General features: G+C 35.3%; 1 protein-coding gene across 7 annotated transcripts in view; it reads right to left on the bottom strand.

Moving 5' to 3' along the window:
• Positions 1–22,578, bottom strand: part of CDH8 (cadherin 8) — a 153,450-nt gene that overhangs the window by 41,312 nt on the left and 89,560 nt on the right. For 6 of the 7 annotated variants that reach the window (XR_012044175.1, XM_072873261.1, XM_072873264.1 and 3 more), the window contains exons 8-10: positions 22,349–22,536; positions 19,315–19,568; positions 12,041–12,177 (exon numbers count right to left, since the gene is read on the bottom strand). Coding sequence is in view for 6 of the 7 variants with exons in the window: in XM_072873261.1 (XP_072729362.1) it covers positions 12,041–12,177; positions 19,315–19,568; positions 22,349–22,536 (579 nt within the window). In the remaining variant the exon portion in view is untranslated. Of the gene's footprint in view, positions 1–12,040; positions 12,178–19,310; positions 19,569–22,348; positions 22,537–22,578 lie in introns of those variants that run through there. The other variant, XM_072873266.1, reaches the window with a different exon arrangement.

Below are 22,578 nucleotides of genomic sequence, written 5' to 3'. Positions count from 1 at the left end.
GCAGAAGAATGAAACACGCCTGAAAAAAGACCAAATGATTTTTTAAAATTATAGAATCATTTAGGTTGGAAAAGACCCTTAAGATCATTGAGTTCGACTGAATCAGTGACAATCAGTGACATTACACCTAACCTTGCACTGAGTCCTTTGCTTACCATTGTAGTAGCAAAGTAATGTAAACAGACTATGTTGGTATGCACTTTTCCCTTTCACTTCAAGGCCTGGTTCAGCTTCTGCTGCAGTTAGTCAGATCTCTTCTATTCTGGAAGTTTAATCTAGTCCTTGTCCTTAATATTACATTATCTATTTCCTACATTTAAAATAATTTAATTTTTAAAATGTAAATATAATTTAAATTAAAACAGGGACTTAAACTGGGTACTTTGTTAACTTCAAAGTATCAACACTGATTTATAAGACTTGATAATCAAGCTATCTTTTAAAAAAGTTAGCAATTCTTTTCATACAGATACAATACATATTGACGGAAGCAGTTAGCCCTGTTTTGCTTATCTGAGGGCAGGCTATAATTTGACATTCAAATGCAATCTCTTTGTTATTTTTCATACCATTAAGCTGTACAGTTATTCAGCAGCCTAACAAATGGTTACTCTGTAATTATCTCTGATCTTCTGTGAACTGAAAGATCCGTCTGCAAAACTGGGAAATGTTTGTAATTTTTTGCAGAAGTACCATATTTTGTTTGGTGTATATGCATGATATTGTCTTGTCTGAATGCACAGATAGATCAAAAGGGCTTGGAAAAGCAAAACTAGACTGGAAAAGCAAAACATGCCCTCAAATGTAGTTTACAGCTGTGAAGAGGGTCTCTTCTACCATAACCCTGGTAATAAGGGAAAATCAAAAGACACTGTTCTGTTTAAATTTATCCACGATAAGAAAGGAAAAGTTATCCACTGCTGCAACGTGACTGAGAACCAGCGGCCACGGTAAGCGAGCTGTAATTTTGTCCTTGAGGGAGCAGAGGATGCTGAAACTAATTTATATCCACCTTAGAGCTGGAGGGGAATGGGAAGCATAGGCAACCCTCACCCCTCGTGCCCCCCTCCCAAAAACTGAGCAACCCAGAAACTCAAGGGTTTCTGGTTATTATAAGTCACTTTGAATGGCAGTATCCCTTTAATCATGATGTTTGTGTTTTGAAAAATCCACCTTAGTTTCACCACTTCCTATTCATTTCATGGACCCCAAAAAGAAAATGCTAGGAGATATAGTAGGTACTAGATGCACTAGGTAACGCATGAGTGCTCATCACTTGTAGCCTACATATTGCATAAAGGAGTGATTAGACTGCATGGGATATGCACTAGGATAGAGAAGGGGGGATATTAAAGTAGGGAGAGCAAAGGGATGGCATGAGGCTTGAAAAGAGTTAGAAGGGGCATCCTAATCAGAAACTGTAGCACCTTTTCAATATTTGAGTAGCAATTACGGTACTTGTCTCTTGTCAGAAGCTCTGGATGCAAACAGCATGTCCTTAGAGACTGTTCTGCATATCTAATTTTGACCACAGTGAGCTTTATATTCATAGTGACACATAATCAAGATATATGTGACACATCAATATGAGTAAACAAATACATAATTCAAAATAAATTATTAGTATAGCTGTTTGCGCGGGTTGTATTGGAAGCTGCTTTGGTTGTGTCAGGTTTATGACAATGAAAACATTTCTGTTTTATTCACAGATCCTAAGTAAATCCTTAAGGGGGAAGAAAAAAAATAAAAGTACACCGCAAACATCCTTCCACCCACACATCTATCCAGAGACCAAACTGAAACAAATGCTGGTGGAAAAGAACCTGTATTTCTGATACAGTACTGTGTTATTGAGCCTTTTTTGTCTCTAACGAGGACGCAAGTCAGGATGTAGTTTGCAGTTATGTCACTTTCAGTAAATGAAGTGTATTACGTATTTCAGTGGTGAATTTACAAGTGTAAAAATTAAAAATACAGTTTAAGTTTTAGCAACTATTAGCAGTGGACTTTTAAACTATAAAGAAAGGCAAGTTAGAAATGTTTGATGTTATAGTTACATTTTTTGCAAAAGTGAATGCAAATCAAAAAAAAGAAGGAAAAAATTATACCTAACTTCAAGAATAAGCAATAGCAAAACAGCATTTGAAATCTCCAGAAGCATCTGCAACTAGGAAGCACTATTCTACAGACCCGTCATTTTAGCAAAAGTCAGAGTCTACTAAAAGCTTTTGAAAAAAGTTTTTTCCACTTCCTTGTGGCAGCTACCAATAAGGAAAAAAGAGTTAGGAAACCAGGGAACCACAGAAAAGCATAGGGAACCACATCTTTCTGTTACCTTTATTATACACACTAGCAATAATAACAGCGTGATGAAATGCTACTGGATCTTTACTGCTTGTGGATCACAGCACCACAAACCTAATTAGGATTCCAGATTTTCTGAGGCAGTGTAATGCCTTAATCGTTGTGAGGAAGTAACAGGTTTTAATTTCTAAATATAACAATAAGAAAAAATTTCCAGAAAATAACACAGTGCCATTAAGTGACAGAAAAAGATTTGCCTTATAAAATAAACCTGTGAACAGGCAGGAAGGAAATTGATGGAAGAAAAGTTTTAAGACACAACAAATGTACCAGGGCATGATTTGCTGCTGTGTTGCTCAATTCCAGCTTAATCAAGGGAGTTGCGCTAGCATAAAACAGTCAGGAATCTGTCCCACACTTTAGAGCAATTATATTGTTAATATGCTAATACATCATGCATATTAAAATGTTATAAAATATTGACTTAGATATGCAAGGTCTTATTGTCAATTATAATTAGCTGTGAAATTTTATAATGACTAGCAGCAATAATAATAACAATAAGTAGACTGATTGAGGACTAAATGTCTGGAATATTTTGGGGGGTTTGTTTTAAAGGATTTCATGATTGAAGTAAAATATTTAATAGCTCAAATGAAATCCCTCCCTTACTGATAGACAAAACATCAAAATGCTTTAATAAAAAATTTTATTAAACAAGACTTTATTATAGAAGTATTTAAATGTCATTATTTTTAGAGCTCATATTCCTTTCTGGGACTGATTTTCTTAACAGTGCAGTTTAATTACTCTTATGTTTCCTTCACAGATAAAATATTGCTGGGTATGCTGGATTTGAATCAGGTTCTAGGAGTTTAGGATCAAACCATTCTTACTTGCATACCTTAGCAATAAGCAAAAAGATCTCCCTAGCATATCAGTATGTACCTTTAAAAATCCTCTCCTCTGTTTTTCAGCCAGAAAATACTGTCATTCTTTGCTATCCAGCAACTTTACTAGTAGCTCAAAGCATGCTACTCTGAGTAGAGTCTTTTCTCTATAAAGAAATGTGCTTAAAGAAGATTGACTAAAACAATATTCAGTTGCAAGCCTCTACTCTGACCTACTGTCATGCTTCAGCCTTACAGAAAAAACAGTGGAGATTTTAGATAGTCACATTCCACTTAGAAGTAGATGAATTCAGCTTATCAAACTAGACGAATACTACACAGTATTTTTAAGATTAATCATATTTTCTTCAGAAATTTTAATTCAAATGTTCAAAGTGCAGATGGCCAATTGTTAGTTGTTCAGTTTAACAATGCACTCATTTTGCTAATATAATATGTACATTGTCAGTTTAATATGCCTCTGGTTTTCTCAAAGTAGTTAACATACTTCACATGAATTAGTCAAGCACGTTTTCACTAATGACCCTTGTATTCCTTACTTGAATCCTTATCTGTTTTGTGCCCCAGAAAGCCTTATTGCCTTCTAAAACACCACCTAGTATCCTAACCTTTTGTGTTTTAAGCTTTGAACAGTGTTCTCAATTCCAGTACGTTTTTGTGAAATCAGCATTTGCAAATCTAGAACTAAGATGCCTACCCTGGCTTTATAATGCCCTGAAACCAGAAATAAAAGAAGTTAGACTGCTCATGTAAATCTCTCTCCTTTTCCTTGCCATAATTATGTTTATTATCTCCTCTGACTTTTTTTTGCACTGAATTACTCAGATGCTTTATTCACAGCTGCCTTACATGCTTTCCTCTGAAATCAGAGGTTGCTGACTTCTATTCAGCATCCCATACCCGAATTTTAATGCTTGCTCCTGAACTACTGAGCCCATTTTATATAGAGATTGTTTCGTAAGTACACTCCATTCCCATTCATATTTCCTCATAATATGGCCACTCCCATGCTATTATCCATGTGGATCACCTCTCCTGCTATTCTTGAGCTGCAAAAAACACTAATGGGAAAATTTGTGGTATGTCTGAATGTGCTTTCATAGCTGAGAACTGCAAACTAGCTTTACGTGATATACCAGCCCTCCACTGACCAATGGCAAATGCTCTGCGACCCATTAGAATCTATGGAGTTCTGTGTAACCCTGTATTTGTGTGCAAATGAATAAAAACTACCTTACTAAATTCTGTGTTTCTGTGCAAAAATGATGGATTATCTAGTTTGAGTTCCACTAAGCCAGAGAAAAAGGGGTCAAGAGAAAAAGGTTAATATTCCTGAGCTTCTCCTGTTTAAACCTCCATAAAGGCTTATTTCCTCCTCTTTCCAAAACTTACTGAAATTTACTCAGCCCTAAATTAGAGGTAATTATATGATGCACCAAAGTAACTCCCTAAAATGTTAGAATTATTGCTAATAATGCCTATAGTCATTTTTACAATAAAAGGCTAAATAAAATAAAATAAATGAAAGCATGAGCAAAGGCATTCATGGCATTAAAAAGTACATTGTAGCTGAAGGCTTATTCTGAAGAGTAATTATGTCTCTCTTCCTTTTTAATTAGTGTCCTTGTATTTTTTAAAGGAATATACAATATAGATAACTTTAGTAGAGCATGTGCCGGGTGATGATTCAATTATTGTATTTATATTCTTCGTAAACCATAGAGAGTCTTTCTGGCTTTATGCCCTTTCCCATTAGGTGATAAAATTGCCTCATACTTCTTCATTTCTAAAGAATGCAGTTGGTATGGGTAATTACCTTTGTCAGATAGAGCCCACAGGTTTGTCCTTGAGATTCCTATGCTCTATGCCTGGAAAATATTTATTGTGGTCTAATCACCACTTACATTTCAAGATCTTGTCTACATTTTCATCTATTGCTTTGACTAATAATTCACGACAATTTCTACTAGTTGTCGCAGTGCTGGTATTTTGCCAAGTACTTGGGCGGGGGCTTAGCTAGCCACTGGTATGCTTTCTGTTTGGCAAGTGAAGCTGAATACCAAGAATCATTTGATAAAGCAGTCAATCAAAATGAAAATAATAGCTCCATGACTGCTGTGCCTGGAGAATAAGGAAAACAGAAATTCCATTAAAACCCTTCATTCAGAGATTTAAAACCTGGCTAAAAGCATTGCTCTAGGCTAAGAGAAATATCCTCTCCCAGGCAGTCCTGCACTGGCTTTGGAATTCCCCAGCGGACTGATTTGTTGCATGTCTGTGCATGTGATGCACGGAGTGTGAGAAGAGGGAGACGTTTTAGAAGGGCCTTCTGGTAACCTGACACAACAGAGCAAATGGATGCACACTTCATCTCTGTATTTCCCAGTATGTCTGAAAAGGCTTGAGTCTATACTGATTATAAAAGAACCTGTCTATGCTTGAATATGCTCACGGTAGCACCTCACAAACGGTAACTGAGATTCAACCTGAATGCAGCCCGAGGAATCTAGTGCTGCAGGTGGTCATACGAAGGCTGGGAAGAAAATATAAATCTTGAGTAGCCCACTCAATGTTATGTCAGGTGAAAGAAAGCTTGGGGACTTTAAAGGGATCATCATTTAGTTGTCTTTAAAGTTTATGAGCCGTGGTTTCTGTTATTTGTTGGTGTGTTTTTCACAAATCTCAGAGGCTGCCACCTGGAATATGTTCTGAAGTTTTTTCTTGTTGAAATCTATGGTATCATTCAATGAATTTCTACCCTGTAATACACATATCCTTGAGAAAAGGATTACCTCACTTTTTTAAAAGAGGATTCCAGATAAGCATTGCTAATAGTGAATGCATTATAGTGTACTTTTTGTTTTCAAAGAATTCACTAGAATTCTGTATCTCAAGCAGATCTCAGCTACTTTCGGAGGGATGAGTATGCAAATATCAGGATATTCATATTTAAATTGGAGGAATGTTGTGCAGTTAAATTATGTTACTAATACACTTCTTTCTTGCCTCAGTTAAAAGAGCTTCTGTGAGATAAGTCTTTGCTTTGGTTTCAAACTACATTATTTCTCCATTTATTACTGGTTTTGTTATATCAATTAACCAGCAATGACTGAAGTATAGGGCATCTCCTTAGTATTAATGAGACATACAGTAAGGATGCTAGGGAAATACCTGCAATGTGGCTGTTACAGCCATTAGAAGATGGAAATAGAAATCCATGGAGCTGGAGGCAGAGAGAAGGTAGAGTTTAATTATTATATGCCTTATACGTGTGTGACAATCTGATAGCTTGAATGATCAGAGATTCTGAATTCCATTCAGAATCTGTGCAAACTGTAGCAAAAATGTTCTAATAAATAAACCATGGCTATTTGATTTTCTTTTAGTAGCTGAGTAGCATTGACAATACATAACTCGGTAAGTACTGCAAAACCTGTACAAGAAACAGAGAAAATACAGAGGAGGTTAGCCCAGCCTGAACGCTGCTCTGCTTCACTGCCCAGCAAAATTGCTAACCAGTTAATGCAAGCAACATAAGCATGTCAGTGTGAACAGCAGTTATAGCTAGACTTGTAACTTATATAAACTAAAACATGTATTTGTGTGTTCAGATGAATGGGATCACGTATGACTATTAGGATCCTGACTTTACTGGATTTTACTGAATGGCAGAAAATTCCATTTCAAAAAAGTACCAAAGAACCAAAGATGTGATGAGCCTTTGTACACACAAAAAAGATGCACCAAAAGAAAAGTCTGTAAGTTAATCATTCATTCTTACAGCACTGCAATTCAGGCTTTCATAGAATACTTGCATATGCCCCCAGATTCCTTTCCTGTTCAGGGCATAGCTCCAGAGAGCCCAAACATACAAGCGGCATAATCAGCCCTGACTTACAAAAAGCAAGGCTATATCCATCCCGATTTTCTCAAGCACCTAGCTAAAATAAACCTCTCAACCTCAGGATACAATTTTAAGCTCACATAAGTCTCAACTACGCAACAAAACAATGAGAAATCTCATTAGTCCAGTATTTGAAGTCCACAGACAGTGACAGAAAACAAAGTTCACCTTTCACATCCACAGACCAAAACGTACATTCTCAGGGAAAGGTCATTTTGGCAGTGAGCCTGCTTCCTCTAGCCTGTAATCATCTAGATGTTCCTGCTCCTGACTCATTCAGCAGAGTAAACTTGGACGTATGGCAACGTAGAAAGAATATTTGAGAATCAATTCATAGGTGCAATAACTTTCAGTATCCCTCTTGCCATGAGTGTTAATATATATATTTCTTCTGTGAATCCTAAGCCTGTGTTTCAGAGTGATCTTTCAAAGAGGTCAAAGTTCTTTGTAATATTCTCTTCTCTTAAAAATCCATGTGACAGTATTCATCAACACAGAGGAGTCACTACATGACCAGAGAGGAAAGAAGTTGAACAACAAAGAAGCAAAAATTAATTTGACAGTATAAGAAAGAAGTATAAGAAATCATACTGTAGAAAAACTTGTGCAAAAGGAATGGAACATTTAAGAGTAGACAGAGTTAAGGGTAGCAGTTGAGAGGATCAAAGCTGTAGAAGGAATTTATCTACTGGTTTTTCACTAAGTTCATGGAAAATGTATAACTAAATCTGAAATACTGAAACTGTCACCTAAATATTACCTGTACCATGTTAATCACTTTCAGTCCAGTCTTTTTTGCTGATCACTCTTTGCATTGTTTAATCTTTAGTAACCAAAAAAAGATTCTGATGGATGAGATCATCGAAGAATTATCTCTAGGGGGCATGCAACCAGCATGCAACATAGTTACTGTGATTTAAACAGGAGGCATAAAACTATATGCAACTTGTCTATGTATTTTGAGAACCAGAACATAAAGGCAATACAAAAGTTTGGGCAACTGTCTGAGGGAGAGCCACTCGAGGCAACTTGTCCTTAGTCTGTCTGGCTAGTTTAGCCACCTGAGAAGAAAGGCTGCAGACAACTAGGAACTCCTTCACAGAGGCTGGAAGGAGCCTGCTAGTGATGGGAAAGTGAAAGGAGGGAAATGCCACCATCCAAAATGACTCACTTTGCACAGGTCTCAGAATAGGATGGCAATACTATTTGTCACCAATAGCATGAATTTGTCCTGAATTAGAACTAGCCAGACATTTGCCTATGAATAGGAAACGTCCTTCTTCTAAAACAAAAAACCCCAAACTGGTCTTTTGCCTGTTAAGTACTTACAGGAAAGAGTCACAGTCCTCACCGGCTCATGCTTTTGTGTTTCTACTCCTAGTTTTACTAGACATGAAAGGGTTAAGTTCACATTTTGGGGCACTGATATGAAAAAGAAGTAGCATGATTAAAATTATCCACACGCATTCTAAATCTGATCGCTTTCAAAGAGATCAGCCAGTCTGAATCTAAAAATCCTCATTCTCAAGCCAGGTGAAAATGCAGAAGTAGTTACGCTCACTTCAGCCAGACCAATATTGTCTTGGAAGATTCCCGCCTCAGACAGTGGCTGAGGGATGATACAAAAGAATAACTTTGCCACAGTGACAGCAGAAAACTGCCAAAATTTACCTGTGCTTGTCATGGCTTAGCTTCAGTGAGCAACTAAGCACCACACAGCCGCTTGCTCACCCTCCCCCCCGGTGGGATGGGGAGAGAATTGGAAGAGCAAAAGTAAGAAAACTCGTGGGCTGAGATAAGAACAATTCAATAATTGAAATAATGATAATAATGATGATGATAATAACAACAACAACAACTACTACTACTACTACTACTAATAATAATAATAATGTAATGAAAAGGAAAACAACAAGAGAGTGAGAGAGGAACAAAACCCAGAAAAAAACCCCAAGTGATACAACCACTCACCACCCACTGACCAATGCCCAGCCCGTCCCTGAGCAGTGATCGTTGCTCCCCAGCCAACTCCCCACAGTTTCTATACTGAGCGTGACAGCATATGGTATGGAATAGCCCTTTGGCCAGTTGGGGTCAGCTGTCCTGGCTGTGCCCCCTCCCAGCTTCGTCTGCACCTGGCAGAGCATGGGGAGCTGAAAAGTCCGTGACCAGTATAAGCACTGCTTAGCAACAACTAAAACATCCATGTGTTATCAACATTATTCTCATGCTAAATCCAAAACACAGCACTATACCCGCTACTAGGAAGAAAATTAACTCTATCCCAGCTGAAACCAGGACAGTGCTTAAAGCACAAATTTAGCTGCAGGTAACTTACCAGCACGAAGTTCTGAAATAGTGATTTATGTTTTGGCAAAACTTGGTGTTTATCTAGGAAAGTGTTGATAAATCAGGGTATATTTAGGATCTACCATGCTGGGAATCAAGAAGAAAAAAACAGTATCATGGCTTATGATTAGTAAGCAAGTGTAATGGCAATGAAATGGTCTGGTCATTGCCCCACAGGAACGGCCTTGAACTGCACCTGGAAAGCAGCTAGCCAAGGAAGGGAAAATGCTCCTGTACGAATGATGCTGACATATTTTTATGGGAGAGATCAGCAGTCCATTAATATTACTGTCAGTGAAAGCGTCGTAATGACACACTTTGTATTTTCATTTGCTGTTTGTGTCTGCCTCCAACAGATTTCTGTTACTTTATAACAAGAGATTTTGCTTATTACTGTGTTGGAAAAAGATCTAAAAATGCTCATTTTACCCTGCATGACAGTTCTATGAACACATTTAGTTTCTGCATGAGGAGTTTAAAAATAATTTCTCTTAAATAAGCAAAGATAGTAGTCTATGAAATTAAGCTCTTGTTTTATGTAAAAGTCAAATAATTATATTAGGAATGCGAAAATAAGCCATCAGCAGGAACACAAATGCTTAGAACAAGATTGGCAATATTATTTTCATAGCCAGTCTGATAAGAGACAATTTTACAATAGTGATAGATGCTGAGGCTCCCATGAAGTGTAATGACAAGCCTGATTTCTTACAAAATTCTTTAGTATAATTATGTTTTTAAAATCTGAAGATGCAACAGGCAGACCTGATTCCCTTGTGGCTTAGTAACGCGCACTTCTGTTAACTTTGCTCAGACACACAGGTTTAAGGGAGATCAAAAAAATTAATTGGAGGAGTTTCTGGAAAAAATATTATTTTTATTTTGTTCTTTTTTGACTTTTTGGAGGAAACTAAATGTAAAATTACTTCACTTTACATCTTACTATTCCAATGTCTGAAAAATTCGGATCACACACTAATAATTCTGCTTTCCATGCCATTGGTAAATCTCGTGATCTGACATTCCTCATGTCAGATCTTCAGAAAATTGGTATGAAAATTTTATATTGTTCTCCTTTAAAAACATCAAAGTTATTAACTGGTTTGATGTTAACCGGGGCAAAATATGCCCTATGAAACCAGAGTTTACTTTCTTTCCTTATGTAGTTTGATCCCCTGTATCGGCGTGGCTTTCCTGCAAGCAGAAAGTATTCTCGCTAATTTATCAAAGTAGTGTTTGCCTGCAAGATTTAACAGTAATTAACAGGGCACTGTTGGCACTACTGCACTACTGGCAATGAAATACACCAATTATTAAGGTAAGTCATAGGAATACAGTTTACAGGGGTTGTAAGTTGAGAACTTAGTTTATACTCAGACCTATCTTTCTCATTTATGTATGCCATTTCAGTTACCTGTCACAGATTCCTAACGTGTTTGTTTTTGAATACAAGTATCACAGAAAAATATTGGACAACAAAAATGGGCCAAATAAGCATATTTTATCCTCCCATTCATTATGTTCATAGCTACAGTATTATGAAACTGAGCATTAAAAGTTCTGCATCATAATACTATATCCTTTAAAAAAGATACTCTGGGGGAAAAGCAAGCATTAACATCACCCTATTTTCTACACGCAAGAATTAGCAGCACTGATCATCAGGCTCTGAAGACAAATATTCTTACAACAATGTGCCAAGTGTATACGTACGTATGGGAGTTATGCATATACATTGATTGCAGAATAGGTACGTCAGCAGAAACATGTTCACAGTTGTGTTTCAGTTAAGAAGACGACATGGGATGCCTGACCTATGTTCTGAATCTGTTCTTTTGCTGCAATATATTTATGTCAAATGTATAGTCTAAAATACAGTGCTAATATTAATAATAAATTATATTGTCATATGCGATCCTGTCAGCCGCGCTTACAATTCCATATTAATCAAGAATTCTCCTTGATTAAAATCTAGGACCCATATTCCCAGACAGGGTGACACTCCTGGCTCCCAATGACTTAGGTGTACAGATCAGTCACAATAGTTTTGTGGATCTGAACAATCCATGTTCTTGTCTATAGCTGTATATGAGTAAATTTATTCATATGTATCAAATAGGACTACTTTCATGCAACATTACCCATGTGCTTAATCATTTATGGTACTGAAACATAATATCACTCAGCGTTAAGAACTTCTAGGTTGAGTCTACAATTTACTTCTACAATAGCAAAGCTTTATTTTTTCTGTCTTAATATAGCTAACTAAATATAAGGCTTTGAGTTTGGTTTTCTTTAAACATTTTTTAACATTTACCCTATACACCCTGAACAAATGTACTCAGGTATCTCTTCAAAGTCTGTACTACTGTATTCACTGGAAAAAATGCAGTTTTGAAAACTACAAGAAATGGAACTTCAGCAGAAATTAAGTTTTCTTTCAAAAATTCTGTAACTTAAAAATCCAATGTGTTTTACTTTTTACTGAATTATATACAGTTTCCACTGCATATGCTGTTACAATTAATTATAAACCCAACAGAACTAAAAGTCAGTATACACAAATACTTACTAGTTTCAGTAGCTACAATAGTTATGTTGTGCCACATATTTGTTTCTCTGTCCAGTGGTGTTGCCAAAGTTATTTTCCCATCTTCTGCGTTAATGTTGAACTGTCTCTCAAGGTCAGTGTGCCGGTCAATGGAAAACCTACAAAACAGACATCCCTGTAATCTACTTAATGAAGTTGGTGTAATCCATACAACACAAAACAATTTAGGGAGCCCTCTGAGAGCTGCAGTTTTATAGCCAAATGGATTGAGAAGCTCAATAGCATAATAATTTATAAGACAAAATGACAAACTGAGACTAAAAAAACTTAATAATTATTGCCCAAGGAGTAATTAGCTGTATACCCAGTGTGAAGGTCATAAAATGCCCTCAGGTTCACTGGGTAACATCTTTGAAAAACGGTGCTGATCAAGAGTTAATTACACAATCCATCACATTTATTAGACAGTTTCTATGGTATTTCACAGTAACTGATGATAATTTCAACAGTAATGTATTAAGCGCACAAAAATGGTGGGCTTCATGGTTATTTTAAAAAGGGCTGAATAATATTATTTTACCAATAAATTTCAGATTAATGAAGCATGAACTATTCACCAAGCATATTATTTGGTTATGGTTCAAGCAGCTCCATGGGCGAAACGCAGTTAGTGAATCACCATTTTCCTATAAAACACTTCAAACACTGAAGGACTGATTGTTTTATGGATTGACATCACTGATTTTTAACAAAACAAGTTTCATCTGACAGGTAGTCAGAGTTTGCAAATGTGAATGTCCAGGTAAATTATGCAGCCTAAACAGAGGCAGCTTGACAAGAAGAAAGAGCTGCAGTAGATTGCTCCAACAGTGCATTAAGCAGGATGATGATTTAAAGCTCAGAACAGGATCTTCAGGAAAGATTTTATGTTTGTCCATTTTCACAGAGTTATTTTATTAATGTATTATTCGCAAAAAGAAACTAAATCACAAAATTAAGCCTTCCAATTTTTTGACAGGAAAGGTATGAAATGAGAGAGTTTAGTGATAAACTATTGATATGGTTCAACAAAAATTGACTTCAAGGGGTTTTACTGAATCCTAATTGTGGATTTATAGAAAAGCCTTTTAAGCCTTTGTGTCTATGTATTACAGAACCTAACAGCATGCACTGACAATTTTTACATCTGTTCTGCATTATATCTAGGCATAATAGGGTGAGTTAGCATACAGCATCAGACTGGATTACATTATATAGTGGTCAGAAAAGTGACTCAGACTGTCAGTTTCTCATTACATTTCTACTTTTTGCAAATTCGCTGTTAAATTCACTGATAAAAGAACAAGAGCATATTTTGCTACAGTGACAATGGCACAGTTATCTGAAAATCAGTTATTCCATTCTGTTTTATGCTTTATCACAAGCAATTTCCAAAAAAAGTTCTGATTCGGAAGTTCCTTTATATGCTACAATAAACATATTCTGATGAACTCAAACTCATTCCAGCATAACACAATTGATTTTGATAGACATAGCATTAGGATCTGATTTCAAAGCTTAGGATTATGGCGTTCATCTTTTTTTATTTCAGTGTCAGATATTTTCATATTTAGAATGAAATATGTTGCAATTAGATTGCTTGTACAATGCATTCAGTAAGATACAATTCACTTTGAAAAAATTAGTTCTAAATTATAAAAATTTATCAAAATCTTAAAGTTTAAATGTTTAAAGACTGTATTACTAAAGATCAAGGCTAGCATGATCACACTGGTAAGTTACTTAACAACTACTAATGGACTTAAGAGTGAAAAACCCTGTTTAACTAGGAAATGGGATTTTTTAGACATTTAAGCTTTTTGTTTTTAAACTCTGAGAAGAACTAGTTTTACTCACTTAAAAATGAGCAGTTTGGTTAAGAAGAGTACCAGAAAAATTATGAAATAAAATTCCAAATATATGTGCCTAAAGCTAGGCACATGCATCTATATTTGGACTTTTAAGTAAACTGATTTTCTAGTGAGCTCCACATACTCAGTCCTCAATGGTTTAATGGGAATTGTACTATCCTCAGCATTTCTGAAAATCAGGTCACTTGTGTGGAAGAATAAAGCTGTAGGTGCCTAACTTCAGGCAATCATTTTTGAAAATATAGCTTAACCTTATTTTGATGTCTCCCTAGTTCCAATTAAAGTATTAGAAGTAAAATTCTGGTACTAGTGAAGTTAGTAAAAAATATCTTACAGACTTTCACAGGTTTAAGATTTCACTCAAGAAAATACAAGACAGACAGCAATCAAGACAACTTTTTTTAAGATGTCATCACTTAAAACTATCTTTTCATTCTTGACATTTATGTAATGATGCAGAAAGAACTCTGCTGATATCAAACATCCATGAAACTTTTACAGTCCACTAATGAAATAAAATATGAAATGCTTATATGCTATTTAATGTTTAGTTGACCTGGGCTTGACATAAATTCCCTTGAGATAAGACAGAGTTTTTCTCTAAGGATCAATCCTTTTTTAAACTTCCATTCACAGTCTTCCTGCAGTACATTTTTTTAAGTTATAAAACTGTAGTATCTGTGAGTTTATTATATTGCATTTCATCTCATCCCAAGAGTATTTATTCACAATGCAAAACCAGCATTCAAAAGAAAACATTTTTAATATAAGTTACATGGCTTTACAAGACTACAAAGAGGTAAAACCCTCTCCTGATTTTAATTTGATAAATATTTGGTACAAAAATAAAAAATAAAATCTGCAGTGTCGTAAACCTGGGAAAACTAATAGTACATTTGCAGTTTCCTTTTCATGATAATGGTATTGTAACTCTTTTTAATGGGAATGCGGGATATACATTTTCTAAAAATGAGAAAAGAATATCTTGGGAAATAATATCTTTTGAAATTGCCATAAACTCAGCACAGGTTATTGGAAAGTTTTGGTTAGTTTATGGGTCTGCTATGGCAATTATAGGAACAACCCCATAGTGGTTTAACAGAAGACTTAAAATGATTCTCAGTCCTGCTCCTGCACTATTGCTATTGCTGTTATGACTTAATTTGATCTATTCTTTATTTGCACCAATATAAATAAGAGCAGAAATCTTTTTTTGCTGCACCTGCTGAGATTTGAATCGCAGTACTGATCAGTGGTAAATCACCATTGTTTATTAATGCCAGGCAGATCGGACATGCTACTTAGTGACAGATAAACAGCTGTACCATTAGGGAGGCAGAAAATAATCGTATCTAGGTTTTTAAGGCCTGCTGTGAATTAAGAAAATGATCAACTGCTGCCAAAGATGAAATCTCTATCGATATGAATGAGGAAAACCTGCCACAGTGAAGCTTATCTCTCCACAGAGAAAGACACTGAAGGGCAGTGATTTATAGGAAGGCAGATACAGTATAGGAAGAAAGATTATTACTCATGCTTTTTTCTATGCACTTGAATCATGTTTTATCCAAGATAATTTAATGCAGATAAGTAGACCATAGTTATAAAATAACAACAGAAAAATGAAATAAGTACTACTGGAATCAATAGATTTGTATGCTAATAGATAATGATCTTTCAAGCCTAATTATACTATAAGCCAGAATGTACCACCCTTACTAAACAAACTACAGTAAAGCTTTACAACTAGCTTAGCTGAATTCACTGGGTCCCTTTCCCAAAAGAGATGCATGCGGTCTAGATGTGGTAAGATGTGAGCCACTGACACATGTTTCTGAAATGACTAGGCTAGAATAAGACAAACCTCTGATCATGTTTACAATTATTAGCCAAATTTGTAAATCCTTTTCGCCATCAGGCTTAAAAGTGAGCCAGGCCCTTAAGCAACATGCACAGCAGAATAGCAAATAAAGATAAAAGAGAAATTTTGCTGCTTATTTTAAAAATACTGGGTTATGAAAGACACAATATACTTAGACTAACCTAACAACCAATATGAAGAGATAGTTCCCATTCATTGGAGAAACGCATAATGAAAGCATAATTCAGCTGAACATCACGTTATCACTTAGCCATTCAAAGATGCCTTTGCTTATCCACAATTAGGGCTCAACAACAACGAGAAAAGTCCCATACAACAGATGCATCCTTTAGTCCCATCCATCTAAAGGTGTCTAAATTTCTTTGACTGATACAGAGATTTCAAAACTCTGCATTTGACACACGACATTGCTGAATAACCCTCTTCAGGTATTTCCATAAGGCGGGCACATTCAGAACCAGACTGGTAACCCATCTGTACACCTGCTTGTAAATCTATGATAGGCTTCATACCTTTTAGATCAAGTGATGGAAAGATCAGAGAAGATGTTTCATCTCTTCTAAGCAAGCATAAAAAACAAAATACTGTTTTATTGGGTAGAACTGAGGTTAATTTAAAAAAAACCCAACTAAACCAAACCAAACAAAAAGAAAATACAGGAGAAGTTTCTTTCCAGGCTGTTTTCTATAATTATTTTTCTAAATTCTTTAATGTTTCGTCTCATGACTCAATTATATTTCCATGCTCAGAGATACCCAAGTTTTATTTCATTTATGGAACTGCAATACTCTGAGTTTACCGAGCCTTTGTGCATAAGACTAATGTGCAGCAGATGTGGTATTGGTAGCACATAAGGTGATTCACATTTTCATTTGGGTTGCTAGGGTTTTTATAACAAATGTACAGAAAAGCTCTGCCGAACCAAAATATTGATAGAACAGATATTGATTGAAAAATATATTTTCCTTGAAATGCAATTAGTTGTTGTCTCCTAAAATTCTGTTTTAAAGAAAAAAAAACCGCTAAAAAAATGGCCAGGCAGTATTAAAACAGTCCATTATTTTTAGAACAGAATGTTTTAAATCTGTTTTTCAAATTTTTAACTTATGTTTCATTTTTTTGAAAGTGTATCATAGAACATATACATAAAATTTACATCATATACATGATACAATAACAAAATAAACACTTGAAATGCACAATCTAAATGAAACATTCAAATCCAACAAAACAATGCTACCACATATTTTTCTTAGAACCTGCCATGTTCCAATTTTGTTCCAAATTTGAAATAAAGTAGCTGCATTTCTGCTCCCTCCTTGTCTCTGATGAATATTTTTGCTCCCGTAATATTAGAATTACTAACTTGAAATCTCTTTTTTTTGCCTCAAAGTATTTTTCATGCAAAAAAATGAAAAAAAGGAATTTGAACTTTCCAGAGCTATCCCAGATAAAGCCAAATTAATCAGGTGAGCAAACAAGAAAAAAAAAAGTTGCATAGAAAATTGAGCTCTCTATATTCCTTAATTAGCTATCAAGTCAATACCATAGAAAAATTACGTCTTATAAAGTATTGCATATAATATTTTTAAAGAAGATCTAAATCACACTAATTAATTACCTTTTTGTTTAAATGTAATTAATTTTGGACAATTCTGTTTCATGTATATCAATTGTTTCTATATGACTCGATAAGTAATAACATTCTAATTCAGTTTGCACATATAAAATATTTTTGCTTTTAAAGGTTTGAAAATACCTTGATCTATAAAATGATGAAAAAATGGAAATGAAGTAAATATTTTACTCAGTTCAATTTTTTGGGCTTGGATAGAATAAAGAGGCTCAAATTTAGGACATAGGTAGACTTGTAGCTGGTCTAAATTATTAGGAGTTTGGGGCAGGACTAGAAAAGAATTCTAGGGAAACAGAACAAGACTGGAAAAATAGCCAAGGTAAAACTGAAGCAGAGTTGAAGCCAGGCTGAAATGAGGAACAAAGGGGAGACAATCAAGAGGCAGAGGAGCATAGGACCAAGCCAAGAGCAAAGCAGAAGAGGGTAGAGGGAAGGAACTAAGGTTAAATTGAAAGAGAAATTACCATCGAGCTGGAATAAAGGGAAGAAAGCCAACGTGCTGCCACCATGGCTGGTTTCACACACCTTTCAGAAGACCCTGTCTTTGTAATGGCAGTGCAAGCCCTTTTTCACAGATGCCAGTGGACAGCAGAAATAAACTTTGGGGTGGAGGCACTGCTTAAATTGTGACAGATCAAACTCTGTGCCTTCTATAGTACTTTTTTTCTGTTTATGTAACATTTTTCTAACCTGGGTAACTACCCTCATTTATTTCCTATTTCTATGATGAGATTACCATCTTTGATTATCCTGAGAGCTTCTCTGGTAGGAAAATAAATTTGGTGCCTATTAACACTGTCTGGGTTGTCTGCTGTGGTAGAAAATATATGAATCTATTAATTTGTATAGAACTCTGTGATAGTTAATGCTATGTTTAGCTGGTTTTGAAAGGATGATTTAGAAATGAGAGACTCCAATATAGTCTCCAACATCTTCATACACAAGTTCTAATACATACAAACATGTTGGAAACTCTGAATTTCTAATTCTGAAAATACTAAAATATGATATGCAACATGTAGGCCCCCTAAATAAAGGTTTAAAGTTTGGCTCTGCGACAAACCTGATATAAACGACGATGATGAGAAAATGGTCTTAAGTAATAGATTATAACAATTAGCATCATCCTCACAATGCTGAAGACTGCTTGCGTAGCTTAAATTCCCTAAGGCAGCAATGTACAGTGATGATTATTATTGAATAGACTCTCTCCAAATATACCTTTACTATGAATTTGACATTTTGGTGTTAGCAGGCAATACTATACATAGCAAAACGTGTTCTAGGAATACTCGCATCATACCATACAAAGGGGGAGGGAAAGGTGTATGCTCATTAAAATGAGAGAGAAAACACTGATCTGATGAAACTGGAATAACAGATTTGGTTCAAGTTAGATCAAAAAGGGAAAATACTGTAAATTGAAGATGCAAAAGTCATATGGGCATAATCATCTCTGTCTTTCTATCTTTAAAACTGGAATGGGTTTAGCCAAAGGAATACAAAATACGTTTTGACAACCTTACAACTACATGGAACAAACTCAGTATTGTTAGTGCAGACACTAGAGGATTATTTAAAATAACTGTAGAGGTATACACTGATGATTCAACCCCATCCGACCTCATACACCCTATTTCTTATATTCATTGCATTCCTACTGTTTCATAAGACTACTCATGTGGTGAGGAGCATTTTTGTGATTTTGAAAATGATCTGAACTGATAAATCTAACATCATAAAACAAATCCTATACAAGCATTTTCATAGAAATAAAATGGCATGAGAACAGTGTCATACAATGTATGGGGAAATATACTTAGTATTCTGCCAGTAGTTTTTTCAGAGAACTTTAAAACATCACTACCTTATAGGACTGGAAGACACGTCAGGGTCATGGGCAGTCACCTGGCCAATCACAGAGTTAATAGCAGCATTTTCATGCACTTCCAGTAGGTAAGTAGGTGATGAAAAGACTGGTGGCTCATCAGCATCCTCTACTACAATTTTTACTGTTGCTGTATCCTTGAATGGTCCTCCACTGATGAAGCGAGGATCAATATGAATGTTGGCTGCTTCTACCTTCAGAGTATAGGATTTTTTGGTCTCAAAGTCCAGTGGCTGTTAAGAATGACAAAGATAAATGTCTTTTACTAATGGCCACAGAGGAAGAACAAATGAATATAATGCTGATGGATGAAAGTTATGTGCATTTAAGCACATTCAGTGAGTTTTAATGCAATCACTTCCCACTCCCAGAAATACAACCTGCAAATTTTCTAGGAATATATTGATATCCATTTATTAACCAGCCTCAGAGAAAACAAGACTCTTTGTTTTCTTGCTTTTCACAAGAAATTTACCAAAATATTCTCCCTCATGAATTATACCATTACAATTACATATCAGATAAATACTACAAATTTGTTGGTGATGATATGACTTGCATATTAATCATGCACTTAATCAGTGCTTTGTTAGTTGGAGATAAGAAAAAAAATTATACTAGCTCCACAAAGAATAAATATTTTATTACTTCCAGAACGATGTGAGAAATGCAAAGAACTAGCAATTATTATTTGTTGGACATGAGAGGCATTATGTGGAAAAATGTAGAGCTAATCGTATAAGAAAGTGCTTCAGTATTATTGCACTTCAGGTAACTCTGCATTTCTGTTTATAGGGGTAAATGAGGTAGACATCTCTCAGGAATTTCTTAAAACAGTAGCAATTCCTATTTCTGTATCTTATTTTTTTTTCAGAGAGAGAAACATGAAACCGATTACTTTATTCTATCAATATACCTGCCATGTCACCATTGTTTTTACTATTTTAGAGTTCCATATTAAAACATAAAAGATTAAAACACAAGGGATTTAAAAGAATGAAACACCAAATAAAACCCAAATCTGTGACACTTTTGAATATTAGAATTTTTCATTATAGGAGATTCAAGTTTGTGTCTTGAAGCACATCAGTATATTCACTATATAATTCTCTTGTGTCTCACAATGATTCAAATTTCAAAGATGCAAATTGCCAAGCACTGGAAAGATATTAAGATTTGCATTACAATGTCCCAGGGATAAAAAGAAAAGGACATAGAAACTCTGAATCTGCAATGCAAATACCAGCAAGAGCACAAATAGGGACCTTCAGGAAGTCTGTCAAAGCCTTCAATATGTATACTTTCAAATTTTCTTGATTTTGTTCAGGTATGAATCAAGCTCTAATGGGATTTGCTCTTTCTCACAAATTCTAGTAAACATAAGAAAACCTTGCTTCTTTAGCAGCTCTTAAATTAGTAAGCTTTTGTAATTATGAATGGTGATTTATAAATCAGCATATTCACAATTTGCCAATCATAGCTCCTATATAATTTTTTCAATTGCTTTTCATATGTTTTACAGAAATGACAGAGCCCCAATACATTTAGTCATGCTTAATCAGAATAGCATATTGAAAATTTACTCTGCATTGTCTAAAATCCATGGATTTATGCTGGAGAAAATCTGGTGGTGAACAGTACCCTCCATACATCATCTACTGTAGTAAAACGAAAATTATTATTGCTGTCAAAATGAATATATGAAACAACATTATGTTAGAGAGTCAGTTATGAGATAAAGCCAAGGGAACTGGGGCAAAAGGCTAATTGCCTTAGTTTACAAAGGAGGCCACAGCATACAATAAATAACAGTAAGGAAGATCAGGGATGTATATCATAATTTTCTCTTTAGGAAAACAGATCTAAATTTAGATAAATATACATAATTTTATTATACATCTCCAGTGCTGACCTACTCACTGAGAAAGAGAAAATATAAACTTTTGACAGGTACTCTGCTTGATCTCTTTAATTACAGGTACAAGTTGAATATTAATTACCTGTACTCATTGGATTCTTTTTTTCACTAGAATATCATGGTTTTTTGTTCTGTTTTGTCTTGGGTTTTTTTTGTTGTTGTTGTTGTTGTTTTTTAAAAAAACCCAAAGATTCATTTAGAGTGCTCTATGCTCTAAAAAACCCTCTATGCCTGCATTATAAGTTATATTCATACTCTTTTTCAGAACACAGCATGCGAATTGGCTCTATTCTCCTTCCCCAGAAAATAATGAAAATTAAATCTGCAATTAATGTTTCATTGACTTTACTAGCCAAGTTTTGTTCTAGATATGCTGTCTCTCCCCATATTTCTGTATATAATTGGGTGGTCCTTCTGTTGCGTACATGCCAATACCTTGTCTTGCATACATCAGGACTGTACAAGCACAGAAAAGGTAACAGAGTTGTAGCCTTCTTTAGGGCCCGAATGTGGCACTTCTCATGTGAAACAGTACTGATCTCCTCGATAAGGTTTACTGAAATCACTATTCATTGAGCAAAGAGAGTTCAACATGAGAAAAGGTGGAAGACTAAGGTGGAAGACTAAGCCTCTCACACATCAGGTAATTTAAATAATACATTATGATAATTTTTTTTCTCTGAACAGTATTTGACCAGCTATACAGTAAACCAAGGAACAGAGAAAAGGTATTTGATGAATACTCGGCCAAGATTTTATGGAAGTTTACACCACCAACAAAGCAGATTCTAATCTACTCTTCTCCTTTGGAACCGAGGAAGCAAAACCTATATGATTTGACCACGTGGAAGTCCAGATAAGATAAACACATTCCCAGCACCAAAAATACTTCCATGGATGTCTCCCCAGTTGTCACCTAAATGGCAATTTTGAGGGACATGGCTAATACATCCCTTTTTTATCACTTCACTGGCTTGACACCTCATCCATAGATAAAAGAATCCTTGGAAATCCAGCATCTTCTCACAGAGTACAGTCTGGTTGGGTAGTTGTATGTACAATAAACTTTTTTTTTTAAACAGAGATATCATTTACCTTTCTCACTCTAATAATGCCATCCTGAGTTTGGGCATCTGTAGTAATTTCAAATATATCCATTCCATCTCCTTCAATAATATCATAGGATGATTTAGCATTTTCTCCAATATCCAGGTCATTTGCTTTCACCCTTCCTATTGGTTCACCAAGAGCAACATCTTCCATTACTGAGAAGTGATACAGACCTTACAAATAAGAGGAAAAGACTAAACATTACACCTGATTCC

This window comes from Ciconia boyciana, chromosome 9, assembly GCF_034638445.1.
Source record: "Ciconia boyciana chromosome 9, ASM3463844v1, whole genome shotgun sequence".
In the NCBI taxonomy this organism is placed as follows: Eukaryota; Metazoa; Chordata; class Aves; order Ciconiiformes; family Ciconiidae; genus Ciconia; species Ciconia boyciana.
This window is presented reverse-complemented; position numbering and strand designations above follow the sequence as displayed.